Source organism: Amblyraja radiata, chromosome 30, assembly GCF_010909765.2.
Source record: "Amblyraja radiata isolate CabotCenter1 chromosome 30, sAmbRad1.1.pri, whole genome shotgun sequence".
NCBI lineage: Eukaryota > Metazoa > Chordata > Chondrichthyes > Rajiformes > Rajidae > Amblyraja > Amblyraja radiata.
Genome location: NC_045985.1, coordinates 28522204 through 28536391, shown reverse-complemented (window position 1 = coordinate 28536391; position 14188 = coordinate 28522204). Strand labels below are relative to the sequence as shown.

Genomic DNA, 14188 nt, shown 5'->3' with positions numbered 1-14188 from the left:
TCCCCCCTCCATCTCCCCCCCCTCAATCTTCTCTCTCTCTGCCCCCTCCCCTTCATTTCCTCCCTCTCACCACCTGCTTTTCTCATACACAGACCAACACGATGATCTCATGGTCTTCTTGGTCCAGGACGGCAGCCCCGACAAACAGTTTGACGTGTTGGTGGATGAAGATGAGGTTCTCTACATGGACTTCAGGCTGAAGAAGGAGGTGGCGCGGATCCCCGAGTTCCAGCAGCAAACGATGCAGGGAGGAGAGGCGGGGATCACGGCTAACATCGCCATCTTAAAACAGAATTTAAATGTTTGGAAGAACCTGTCGCACGGGAGCCCGGAGCCCAAAGGTGAGCGTTGGGGCCGGGGTTGGGGCCGGGTAACCCGGGCTGTCCGCAACAGGGAGCCGCTCCCCATCCCGTCCCTGACCGTCCCGTCCCCTTGTAGCACAAGCCCGGACCCCTCACACGTCCCCTCCATCCCCGATCCCTGCTGTGGAACTAATCCAGCTCCAGCTCCAGGGCCACTAATCCCAGGGGCCCCAGAAGCGACTTTAGTCTAATCGCCTCATCGCTCCCGCGCACGTGGGGGGGGCGGGGCAAGGGCTCGACGTCACGCCAACGCGCATGCGCCGCGCCCCGCCCCCGGGCAATGCGCCTGCGCCGCTCTCCGCACTAGGCCCCGCCCCCGGGTTGGAGCGGTTGCCGCGCACGTGAGGCGCCGCCAACGGCCGGGAGCGGGAGCGGGAACGATGCGGCCCATTAGGGTGTGACGCTGGGGGTTAGTGAAGACCAGACTCAGTGGGGCCCAGTGGGTCGCCGTGGCCGTGGTCGTGGTCGTGTGAGGTCGAGGCGAGGCGAGGCGAGGGGATTAGTCGAGGTGTAGGTGAGGGTGAGTGAGCGTGTGTGAGGTGAGGTGATGGGGAAGTGGGTGCCTGAGCTCGGGGAAGGCGAGGCCAAGGAGCTCCTGAATGAGACGAGAGCGACAACTACCGTCTGTAGCAGAGAATTCCACTAATTCACATCTCTGGGTGAAAGCGTTTATTCTCAACAGTGCGGGGCAAAGAGACATTTCCGATAACATCGTTTTTGTAAAGTTTTTTAGCAATCTTACAACATTTTGAGATTTTAAAAATCAAGTCTACAATTTATCCCATCAGATAAAGTATTAAAAAAGTTATGGCCATTTTCATACTGGGAAATTAGCATCTTGTTCCCTATTGATTTTCCATTGACTGAACACAAAAGCTGTGATCGAGGACAGTCAAAAGCCCATAACTTTATTAAAAATTAAGAGAACTGAAAGAAATTTTCAGTTATTATAGATTGAAGCATTCTGAAACAAATATTAAACAATCTTACTTGGATGACCTGAAATTAAAGCATATAATTAGTTAGTTACCCAATTGTAGCTAATTCCAAAATTCAATTACTAGATCTAAACATCTAGCCATTTCTTAAGGAAAGATTAACATTTTTAAATAGCCTAATGTCCAAACAACATTCAGACAATAATTCACAATAAAACATTATTTTTAAATCTCATTGACATTAATTTATAGGCCAAATGGAAGGAATTTAGTGTTCAATTGCTGTAAATTAATGGCCATTTAAATCAGCTTTCAAGTGGGATCCTGTGGAACGCGCTGGTTTGGAACGTTCCCATTGCGGTGGATTTGTACCCCATATGCCCAGAAAAATACTGCAGGATTTAATGGGCCCCAAATTAGCTACTCGCAACATAAAATGTTGTATAAAGGGATCTTAAGAAGTGCTTTTTAATGTAATAAATTAACAACCTACCTTCCGTTGTCCCCTGCATGAGATCCGCCCCATTGTCGGCAGTCGCTGGTTTAGAGGATGATTTTTAACCTACTACTAGACCAAATGCAGACCCGTTGGGTCTGTTCCCCCAACATGCAGTTGTGGGGGAGGAGGCGGCATGCAGCGTCACACACACTAACTATCTCCCCCCCCCCCCCGCACGCACACTAATTAACCCCCTTGATATTATATTAATATTATTAATTCGCTCCTTTTACCCCATAACCACCCTATCTACTGACGCATAGCCCGCAACTTGCAGACACATGTAGAGGGGGGGGCGTAGAGCGTTAGGGCAGATAGAGAAGGGGCAGAGGCAGAGAGAGAGACAGAAAGACAGAGAGGGGCAAGAGGGAGGTGGAGAGGAGGAGAAGAGGAAGGGTGGGTGAAGGGGGGGAAAAGGTGTGGGAGGAGGGGAGGAGAGAGAGAGGGTGAAAGTGAGGGGGAGAGAGGGTGGGGAGCGGAGGGTGGAGGGGAGGGAGGGTGGGGGAGGGGATGGTGGGAAGGAGGGGAGAGACGGGGAGAGAGAGGGGGGAGGGGGTGGAGGGAAGAGGGTAGGGGTTATGGAGGGGATTTGAGAGAGGGAGGGGATGTAGGGGAGAGAGAGGGGGGGAGAGAGGGCGGAGGAGAGGGAGAGGTGGGGAGCAGGGAGGGTGGAGGGAAGGGGGCAGGGGTGTGTGGAGGGGAGGGGGGTTTAGGGGAGGGACGGTGGGGGAGAAAAAGAGGGGAGAGAGAGGTGGGGAGAGGAGAGGGCGGGAGAGAGGGGGATAGTGGAGGGGAGAGAGGAGGTGACGAGGGGGGGAGGTGAGGAGGGGAGGAGAGGGGGGAGAGAGGAGGAGAGGGGGGGAGAGAGGAGAGGAGGGGGGGAGAGGAGGGGAGAGGGGAGGGGAGGAGAGGAGAGGGAGGGAGAGAGAGGAGAGGGGGGGGATGGGGAGAGAGGAGGGGAGAGAGAGAGAGAGAAATGGAAAGAGACAGGGGGGAGAGAGAGGGATAGGGAGAGAGAAGTGGGGAGAGATAGGAACCCAAACCCCCCCCCAAACAACCATTTGCAGGCAGTGCTTTTTTATTTCAAACTAACCATATTTTATTTTCAAACCACATTAAGGGTACTTACTCACAGGTGTGAAGAAATGTGTTCAGTGTCATTCAGAGCTCAGAGTGCCCTCCACGTTGCAGAGTGATTGAGGCACACCACTTGCAGAGACTGATTGAGGCACAGCACTTCATGGTTTTATAGTCCCTCCATCTCCCTCCAGCAGGGGCAGCAGAGAGAATGGAGAATTGTGTAAAAACATTAATATCTCTGTCATTTTTCATTGACCTGAAAAATCCTCGGCACACATGCGGCGGAGGGGGGCTCTGAGCAAGGTGGCCAAAAATGACGGCCGTAGGTGGCGGCGTTCTCTCGGAAATCCCAGCACAGAAGGCCAAAAGCGGTCAAGAACAGAGATTTAGTAATATAGATAACAATTAAATTAACCAATTTAGTTTAAAAATAGCTGCAGCGAATGAACCTTGCAGTGATTTTTTGTCAGCAACTAAGTAGGCTGAACAACCTCGATTTGAATAGCCTAGAAAAAATCGCGTTTTAAACCTGCCCCCCTCTCAAAGGCGCCAAAATCGCGCACACGGGCAGCGCCGTTGAAGGTAGGTTTTGCAACATACCTAGTATGAGGCCATTTATTGAAACAAGATTATTAATAGTTTGGACATGCTTGAGGCAGGAAGCTTGTTTCCATTGCTGGGAGAGTCCAGAACCAGGGGTCACCTCCATCGCAGGTGATAGACTACTGACCGACATATAACCATATAATAACCATATAACAATTACAGCACGGAAACAGGCCATCTCGGCCCTACAAGTCCGTGCCAAACAACTTTTTACTCTTAGTCCCACCTGCCTGCACTCATACCATAACCCTCCATTCCCTTCTCATCCATATGCCTATCCAATTTATTTTTAAATGATACCAACGAACCTGCCTCCACCACTTCCACTGGAAGCTCATTCCACACAGCTACCACTCTCTGAGTAAAGAAGTTCCCCCTCATGTTACCCCTAAACTTCTGTCCCTTAATTCTGAAGTCATGTCCTCTTGTTTGAATCTTCCCTATTCTCGAAGGGAAAAGCTTGTCCACATCAACTCTGTCTATCCCTCTCATCATTTTAAAGACCTCTATCAAGTCCCCCCTTAACCTTCTGCGCTCCAGAGAATAAAGACCTAACTTGTTCAACCTTTCTCTGTAACTTAGTTGTTGAAACCCAGGCAACATTCTAGTAAATCTCCTCTGTACTCTCTATTTTGTTGACATCTTTCCTATAATTGGGCGACCAAATTGTACACCATACTCCAGATTTGGTCTCACCAATGCCTTGTACAATTTTAACATTACATCCCAGCTTCTATACTCGAACATCCACTGACTCCCATGGCTATTTGGACTATACTTCTTCCCACCCTACTTCCTGTATGGACTCCATCCCCTACTCCCAATTCCTCCGTCTACGCCGCATCTGTACCCAGGATGAGGTGTTCCAAACTAGGGCACTGGAGGTGTCCTCATTCTTCAGGGAATGGGGGTTCCCCTCTTCTACTATAGATGAGGCTCTCACCAGGGTCTCTTCTATACCTCGTGACTCTGCTCTCACTCCCCACCCCCCCCCAACTCGTAACAAGAGGCAGAGTCCCCCTTGTCCTCACCTACCACCCTACCAACCGTCACTTCACATACACTCTGCCACTTTTGCCACCTCCAACGTGATCCCACCACTTGCCACATCTTCCCATCTCCTCCCCTGTCTGCTTTCTGCAGAGACTGCTCCCTCCGTAACTCCCTGGTCAATTTGTCATAATTCGTTATATTTCGCTTGGGCAGGAGGCCATTTCTCTGGAGGTTTTCAAGAGAGAGATAGAGCTCTTAAAGATAGCGCAGTCAAGAGATATGGGGAGATAGCAAGAACGGGGCACTGACAGGTCAGTAAAACCACTCACAGTTTAGTATACATGTGTTCAGTGTTATTCACAGCTCAGCCTGAGAATTGGGATCTCTCGCTCCCCCATCTTGCAGAAGAACTGAGGCACCTCCACACTTCCGGGTTTTATAGTCCCTCCGGAAGGGGCTTGGCCTTCAGGAGAGAAAATCTCAACATTTTCTAAACACTGATTACTCTTTTAGTTTTCATCGATGAGAAAAATCCTTGGCACCTGATGAGCGGAGGGGGACTCTGAGTAAGATGGCCAAATATCGCAGCCATACGTGGTAGCGTTCTTTCTAAAATCAAGATTAGACTTTTAATAATATAGAAGGCAAGGCAGCTCTAATTAGGCAAGGCAGCTTTTGCACTTTCAAAACTAATTAGGCAAGGCAGCTTTTGCACTTTCAAAACCAAAGGCAAGGCAGCTTGCTTTAGTGCTTTCAAAACCAAAGGCAAGGCAGCTTGCTTTAGTGCTTTCAAAACCAAAGGCAACACAGCTTGCTTTGGCACGTTCAAAACCAAAGGCAAGGCAGCTTGCTTTAGCACTTTCAAAACCAAAGGCAACGCAGCTTGCTTTAGCACTTTCAAAACCAAATGCAAGGCAGCTTGTTTTAGCACTTTCAAAACCAAAGGCAACACAGCTTTAGCACTTTCAATCCAAAACACACTTTTGCATTTTCAAACTACATTTTCAAACCACATTAAGGGCCCATTGAAGAAGATAACAGTGGTTACCCAGACCTTGTTGCTGGTTGTGAAGGGGCCCCCATAACAGTTCAATCTTCAGGGCCCCAAAAATGTAGGCCACTAGGCCCACAGTAACTCGCATCCTCCCCGCAGCCTGCGGACTGGGCTGGTGCCGGTGATGATGGACTAGATGCCCTGAAATGAGGAGCCCGTGATGGACTGGACTGTTCACCACTCTCTGTGGGGCCAGGTGGTCGAGCACTTGCCATATCAGGCTGTCATGAATCCCGTCAGAATACTTTCCCCACCACAACCGTAGAAGTTTCACACAATCCTTGTTGACATGCTGATGAATCTTCTCAGAATGGCTACGTAAATTTACTGCTAAACTTCCTGTAAGGAATCCGTCCCCTACTCCCAATTCTTCCGTCTACGCTGCATCTGCACACAGGTTGAGGTGTTCCAAACCAGGGCATCGGAGATGTCCTAATTCTTTAGAGAACAGGGGTTCCTCTCTTCTTCTATAGATGAGACTCTCACCAGTGTCTCTTCTATACCCCGTAACCCTGCTCTCACTCCCCCCCCCCATTCGTAACAAGGGCAGAGTCACCCTTGTCCTCACCTTCCACCCTACCAGCCGTCACATACAACGGATAATCCTACTACATTTCCACCACCTCCAATGGGATCCCACCACTGGCCTTATCTTCCCATTTCCTCCCCTTTCTGCTTTCCGCAGAGACTGCTCCCTCCGTAACTCCCTGGTCAATGCATCCCTTCCCACCCAAACAACCCCCTCTCCTGGTACTTTACCTCGCAACCGCAGGAAATGCTACACTTGTCGCTTTAACTCCCCCCTTGACTCCATCCAAGGACCTAAGCAGTCTTTCCAGGTGCGACAGAGGTTCACCTGCATCTCCTCCAACCTCATCTATAATAACCATATAACAATTACAGCACGGAAACAGGCTAACTCGGCCCTTCTAGTCCGTGCCGAACACGTATTCTCCCCTAGTCCCATCTACCTGCACTCAGACCATAACCCTCCATTCCTTTCCCGTCCATATAACAATCCAATTTATTTTTAAATGATAAAATCGAACCTGCCTCCACAACCTTCACTGGAAGCTCATTCCACACAGCTGCCACTCTCTGAGTAAAGAAGTTCCCCGTCATGTTACCCCTAAACCTCTGTCCCTTAATTCTCAAGTCATGTCCTCTTGTTTGAATCTTCCCTACTCTCAGTGGGAAAAGCTTATCCACGTCAACTCTGTCTATCCCTCTCATCATTTTAAAGACCTCTATCAAGTCCCCCCTTAACCTTCTGCGCTCCAAAGAATAAAGACCTAACTTGTTCAACCTTTCTCTGTAACTTAGTTGCTGAAACCCAGGCAACATTCTAGTAAATCTCTGTACTTCCTCTATTTTGTTGACATCCTTCCTATAATTACATGACCAAAATTGTACACCATACTCCTTAATTGGCCTCACCAATGCCTTGTACAATTTTAACATTACATCCCAACTTCTATACTCAATGCTCTGATTTATAAAGGCCAGCACACCAAAAGCTTTATTTACCACCCTATCGACATGAGATTCCACCTTCAGGGAACTGTGCACAGTTATTCCCAGATCCCTCTGTTCAACTGCATTCTTCAATTCCCTACCATTTACCATGTACGTCCTATTTTGATTTGTCCTTCCAAGATGTAGCACCTCACACTTATCAGCATTAAACTCCATCTGCCATCTTTCAGCCCAATCTTCCAACTGGCATAAATCTCTCTAGACTTTGAAAATCTACTTCATTATCCACAACACCGCCTATCTTAGTATCATCTGCATACTTACTAATCCAATTTACCACACCATCATCCAGATCATTGATGTACATGACAAACAACAGTGGACCCAACACAGATCCCTGTGGCACCCCACTAGTCACTGGCCTCCAACCTGACAAACAGCCATCCACCATTACTCTCTGGTATCTCCCATTCAGCCACTGTTGAATCCATCTTGCTACTCCACCATTAATACCCAACAATTGAACCTTCTTAACCAACCTTCCATGAGGAACCTTGTCAAAGGCCTTACTGAAGTCTATATTTACAACATCCACTGCTTTACCCTCATCAATTGCCCGAGTAACGTCTTCAAAAAATTCAAGAAGATTAGTCAAACATGACCTTCCAGGCACAAATCCATGTTGACTGTTCCTAATCAGACCTGTGTATCCAGATGCTTATATATATTATCTCTAAGTATCCTTTCCATTAATTTGCCCACCACTGATGTCAAACTAACAGGTCTATAATTGCTAGGTTTACTCTTAGAACCCTTTTTAAGCAATGGAACAACATGCGCAGTACGCCAATCCTCCGGCACTATTCCCGTTTCTAAAGACATTTGAAATATTTCTGTCATAGCCCCTGCTATTTCTACACTAACTTCCCTCAATGTCCTAGGGAATATCCTGTCCTGACCTGGAGACTTATCCACTTTTATATTTCTCAAAAGTGTCAGTACTTCCTCTTTGAATCTCATAGTTTTCATAGCTACTCTACTTGTTTCCCTTACCTCACATAATTCAATATCCTTCTCCTTGGTGAATACCGAAGAAAATAAATTGTTCAATATCTCCCCCATCTCTTTTGGCTCTGCAGATAGCTGTCCACTCTGACTCTCTAATGGACCAATTTTATCCCTCGTTATCCTTTTGCTATTAATATAGCTGTAGAAACCCTTTGGATTTACTTTCACCTTACTTGCCAAAGCAACCTCATATCTTTTAGCTTTTCTAATTTATTTCTTAAGATTCTATTTACATCCTTTATACGCCTCAAACACCTCATTTACTCCATGCTGCCTATAATTATTGTAGATCTCTCTCTTTTTCCGAACCAAGTGTCCAATTTCCCTTGAAAACCATGCCTCTTTCCAATTTTTACTATTTCCTTTCAACCGAACAGGAACATAAAGATTCTGTACTCTTAAAATTTCACCTTTAAATGTCCTCCATTTCTCTTCCACATCTTTCCCATAAAACAAAATGTCCCAATTCACTCCTTTTAAATCCTTTCGCATCTCCTCAAAGTTAGCTTTTCTCCAATCAAAAATCTCAACCCTAGGTTCTGACCTTCTCCATAATTATATTGAAACTAATGGTATTGTGATCACTGGACCCAAACTGTTCCCCAACGCATACAACGCAGGAGGTCCAGCACCGTCCCTTCTCTAGTAGGTACCTCTATGTATTGCGGCAAAAAACTATCCTGCACAAATTTTACAAACTCAAAACCATACAGCCCATTTACAGAATGTGTTTCCCAGTCTATGTGTGGAAAATTGAAATCTCCCACAATCACTACCTTGTGCTTACTACTAATATCTGCGATCTTACATATTTACTCTTCCAATTCTCGCTCCCCAATTGGCGGTCTATAATACACCCCTATAAGTGTTGCTACCCCTTTCCCATATCTCAGTTCCACCCAAATAGCCTCCCTAGACGAGCCCTCTAATCTATCCTGCCAAAGCACTGCTGTAATATCTTCCCTATCTATTGCATCCACTGCTCTAGGTGTCAGCTGCTCTACATCGGTGAAACCAAGCATAGGCGTGGCGATCGCTTCGCCCAACACTGGTTTGCAATAACCAACCTGATCTACTAGTGGCTCAGCACTTCAACTCCCCCTCCCATTCCGAATCCGACCTTTTGTAAGGCACTATATCCCACGTACAAAACCATGCTGTCTATCCTTAATTAGGCACCGTCCATCTACATCTTATCCCTCAGAATCCTCTCCAGTAACTTGCCTACCTCAGACGTTAGCCTCACTGATCTATAGTTCCCAGGCTTTTCCTTGCAGCCCTTCTTAAATTGAGGCACAACATTAGCCACCTTCCAGTCTTCTGGAACTTCACCCATGTCTAACGATGATTCATAAATCTCAGCCAGGGCTCCTGTAATTTATTCTGCAGCTTCCTGCAGTGCCCTTGTATATATCCAGTCAGGCTTGGGAGATTTATCTATCTTCATATGCTTTTGGATGTGTAGCACCTATTGCCATAGTTTGCAAGAATGGTTGAAGACGTGATCAGAAAGTAGTTTCAGTACCTTATTTCTCAGATCATCCAATTTTTGACTGAACCAGCCAGAGGACTTGCCTGTTCACAGAGTCGTGGTGAGGCCCATGAAGGCCCTGTATAGGGACTGTATCTGCTCTTTACAGTTGTCTTGTTGCTGTTGGGCCCTGAAAATCAGGTCTGTTGTGCCTCTGGCAGGGCATAAGCTGCAGTGGAATTGGGGCAGGAATTCTTCAGGTAGTGGGAAGAGTTGGTTGAAGAGAACTACAGCCCATTATCTTTCCAATAGTGAACAGAAGTTAGATGCCCCTATAGCTTCCACACTCTGTCCTGTCCCCCTTTTTATGTATAATGACAATCCGGGAATCTAGGAAATCATTGGGTAGAATTTCATTCTGTCAGATTTTTACCATCAGTGTCCGTATTCTTGTTGTTCCTCTTCTTCAGGATGGCATCTGCTGACTTCCTGTAAGCTTGGAGGATCTTCCGTATTCTCCCTCATGGGGCTCTGGGTGATGCATGATACTATGCGATATAACCTTATTGACCTCAGGAGGGAAATTGATCTACCAACAGTCATTAAACACAAAATACATGAAATATGAAATGAAAGTGATGAGTGGAAAGGATTGGGGATGTGCAAAGATGGGGGGGGGGGGGAGCGGAAGTCAATTTACCCCACGATAGAATGGGGAGGAGTTGTACTGTTTGATAGCCACAGGGAAGACAGATCTCTTGTGGTCTTGTGAGGGGAGGATGCTCCACAGTTTGAGGAGCATCCTCTCCTCCAAGACCACCTCCCATGAATCCAACTCCTCCCCAGGACGGAGCCAGCCTTCCTGATGAATTTGTTAATCTATTGGCTGCCCCAGCACACGACAGCGAAGAAGCTGGCACTCGCTACCACCGATTGGTAGAACATTTGCATGTCCTCGGGGAGCCATGTCTCCGTGAAAACACATCACACTGCTCTCACGGTGTTCCCTCTGGGTCCTCACTAGTACAGCTAGCGCATCAATCTTGTTAGCCAGCGATCAATGGATTGGGCTGGAAGGCAAGTATGGCTTGTTCCTCCTTTTCTGCGCACGTTATTTTACTCCCGACCGGCATCCCCTGTATTTCATCCTCTGTTCCGTGGGTATTTCTGATGTAACTCTGGTGAAGTCAGCTGGTCAGGGTGGTCGAAGCTCCAGCAGTTGATCCCTGGTGTAGACAACAAACAGACCAGCTCCTCGAGGTTGCAGTGATTGTTCAGAGATACGCTGAAATAGTATTCTTCAACGAGGAGATAAAAAGTTTCCCCACCACAACATGGTGAAAAAAAAATGAACTAACTAAAAAACACAAAATAAATAGGAATTAAATAAGTAAAAATGGAGGAAAAGATGATAGACAGTTGCCTGGCTGCCGTGTGCACAGCGCTGGAAACCGGAAGCAAAAAAAGGTGGATAACCTCCATATCAACAGTTATTTCCCGGTTAATCAGCTGTTCAAAGTGTTCTCACCATTCATAAATTATTGCTCATTCCCCTTCAGAAGAGTTTGTCCATCTTTTGAGCCGGTTGTGCCCATGCTGGATGGGGCCATAGATGGCCTTGGTGGCATTGAAGAGAGCCTGGTGTCACTGAGTCAACAAGATGCTGGATCTCTCGAGATTTTATTGGTCCAACATTTGCTTTTCAGTTCCCTCATTCAGCACTGGACATTAGCCATGGCTCTGGAATACAGTTCCCTTTTGCCCTGGCATTTGATGCGATTCTGCCAGGAACAAAACGTTTTCTCATTCAGTAGAGGGAGTGGTGGAAGAGGGACAGGCGTGGGGGAAGGAGGGGGGGAAGGATGGGGAAGGGAGGGAGAGAGGGGAGGGGGAGGGAGAGGGGTGGGATAAGGGGGAGGGAGGGGTAGGGGGAGTGGTGGAAGAGGGACAGAGGGGAAGGGGGCGTGGGGAGAGAGGAAAGGGGGTGGGGTGGAGGGGGAGCGGAGGGGGAGAGAGGTGTGGGGGAGAGGGGAGGAGGGATATGGGTTTGGGGAGAGAGGGAGAAGAGGGGAGGAAGGGGGTGGGGAGAGGGAAGGGGGTGGGGGAGAGAGGGAAGGGGGTGGGAGGAGGAGAGGGAGAGGGGTGAGGAGCGGAGAGCGGGGTAGGGGGAGAGAACGGGGAGGGGGAGAGGGGTAGGGGGTGGGAGAGGGGTAGTGGGGAGTGGTGCAAGAGAGGGGAATGGGTGGGGGGGAGATGGGGGTGAAGAGTAGTGGGGAGAGGGGGTAGGAGGGAGAGGGGTGAGGAGAGAGGGAGATGGAGGGATGGTGGAGAGGGGTGAGGGAGGAGGGAGGGGAAGGAGGTGGAAGAGTGGAGGGAGGGGGAGAGTGGTAGGGGGGAGTGGGGAGGGAGGGGGGAGGGGTAGAGAGGGTGGGGGGAGTGGGAGAGGGTGGAGGATGGAGAGGAGGGAGAGGGGAAGAGTGTGGAGGGGAATGGGGTAGGGCGGAGATAGGGGAAGAGTGGAGGGAGGGGGAGAGCGGAGAGAGGGGGAAGAGTGGGGAGGGGGGAGAGAGAGGGGTGGGGGGAGATAAGTGGAAGAATGGGGAAGGAGGGGGAGAGGTGTAGGGGAGGGGTGGAAGTGGGAGAGGGAGGGGGAGGGGAGAGGGAGGGAGGGTGGGGGATGGAGGGAGAGGGGTGGGGTAGGGGAGAGAAGTGCAAGAGTGGGGAGGGAGGGGGAGAGGGGTAGGGGGAGTGGTGGAATAGGGACAGAGGGTTAGGCGGAAGGGGTGGAGGGGAGGGAGGGGTAAGGGAGGGAGGGGTAAGGGGGAGAGAAGGGGAAAAGTGGGGAGGGAGGGTGAGGGGTAGAGGGGTGGTGGAAGAGGGACAGAGGGGTAGGAGCGGGGGCAGAGAGGGAAGTGGGTTGGGGAGAGATGGAAGTGGGTGGGGGGGAGAGAGGGATGGGGGTGGGAGCAGGAGGGGGGGAGAGGGAGAGGAGAGGGAGATGGAGAGGGGGGAGGAGAGAGAGGTAGGGGGGAGGGGGAGGGAGAGGGGGGAGGAGAGGGGTGGGGGAGAGGTGAGGGGAGGAGGGAGATGGGGTAGGGGAGAGGGGGAAGAGTTGGGAAGGGGGTGGGGGGTTGAGGGAAGGGGGGTGGGGGAGAGGAAAGAGGGAGAGGGAGGAGGGAGGGGATAGGGGTGGGGGAGAGGGAAGGGGGTGGGGGAGAGGGATTGGGGTGGGTAGAGGAGAGGGGGGTGGAGGAGGAGAGGGAGGGGAGGAGGGAGATGGGGTAGGGGATGGAGGGGGAAGAGTGGAGGGGGAGAAGGGTGGATTGAGAGAGGGGAAAGAGTGGGGAGGGACAGTGGGAGAGAGGTGGAAGAGTGGGGAGGGAGGGGGAGAGGAGTAAGGGGAATGGTGGAAGAGGGACAGGTGTTGGGGGGAGGGAGGGAGAGGGGTGGAGTAAGGGGGAGAGGGAAGGGGGTGGGGGAGAGGGAAGGGGGTGGGGGAGAGGGATGGGGTGAGAGGGAGAGGGAGAGGGGCGAGGAGGGAGGGGTGGGGGAGGAGAGAGGGATGGGGGAGGGGGAGATGGAGGGGAGGGGGAGAGAGGTGTGGGGGAGGGAGGGGAGGAGGGAGATGGGGAAGGGGAGGGAGGGGGAAGAGTGGAGTGTGGGGGAGGGGGGAAGAGTGGAGGGTGGGGGAGGGGGGAAGAGTGGGGAGGGGTAGGGGCAGTCCATCTATTCCCCATTCCCTATCACCCTCAATCCTCTTTCTCTATTCCCACACACGTGATCACGCGCTTCGACACAGGCTGTGGGGGTGGGGGAGGGGCTGGGATTGGGACTGGTGCAAAGCATATGTAAATGAGATATATTCCGATTGGACATCTGTGAGCATTGGGCATTGTGACATCACACGATGGAATGTTCACCAACATTCTATGGTTGAGCAGGTTTTTTTTAAACATTTTGTAATTTTTGAGGGAGGTGGGGGGGGGGGGGGAAGGATTTTATTAAAAATGTGTACTTAAACTTGAAATTTAATGAGGAGTGCATTAGCGAATGTCAAAGTGAAATCAGGGTGGGGAGAGGGAGGGGTAGTACAGTGGGGAGTGGGAGTAGAGCGAGGAGGACAGGAAGTGGGGGAGAGGGGTAGGGGGTGGGAGACGGGGGAGGGAATATTAGTGGAGAGAGGGGATGAGGGGAAGGGGAGAGAGGAGTAGGGGAAGAGAGGGGAGTGAGGGGTAGCGGGGAGTGGTGTAAGATGGGAAAGGGGGTGGGGGGAATGGGGGTGAAGAGGGGTGGGGAGGGGAAGAGGGGGGAAGGGGAGGAGGAGAGGGGGTGGGGGAGGGGTGAGGGGTGGGGGAAAGAAGGAGGGGAAGGAGGAGGGAGAGGGAAGGGGAGAGAGGGGGAAGAGTGTGGAGGAGGGGGGAGTGGTAGGAGGAGGGGTAAGAGTGGGGATGGAGGGGGCGAGGGGTGGGGCGGAGAGGGGACGAGTGGGAGAGGGGTAGGGGGAGTGGTGGAAGAGGCAGAGATGGGTGGGAAGGGAGAGGGGCGAAAGGGAGGAGAGGGTGGGGGGAGGGGGGGAAAGAGGGTGGGGAGGAGGAGAGATGGAGGGGATGGAGGAGGGAGGGAAGAGTGTGGAGGGCGGGG

The 14188-nt window shown here is 50.6% G+C and overlaps 1 protein-coding gene across 1 annotated transcript in view; it reads left to right on the top strand.

The window, feature by feature from the left end:
* The window catches only part of LOC116990217 (RLA class II histocompatibility antigen, DP alpha-1 chain), a 58827-nt gene that overhangs the window by 16326 nt on the left and 28313 nt on the right, over positions 1-14188 (top strand). The window contains exon 2 of the mRNA XM_033047762.1: positions 93-341. Coding sequence (XP_032903653.1) covers positions 93-341 — 249 coding nt within the window. The remainder of the gene's footprint in view (positions 1-92; positions 342-14188) is intronic.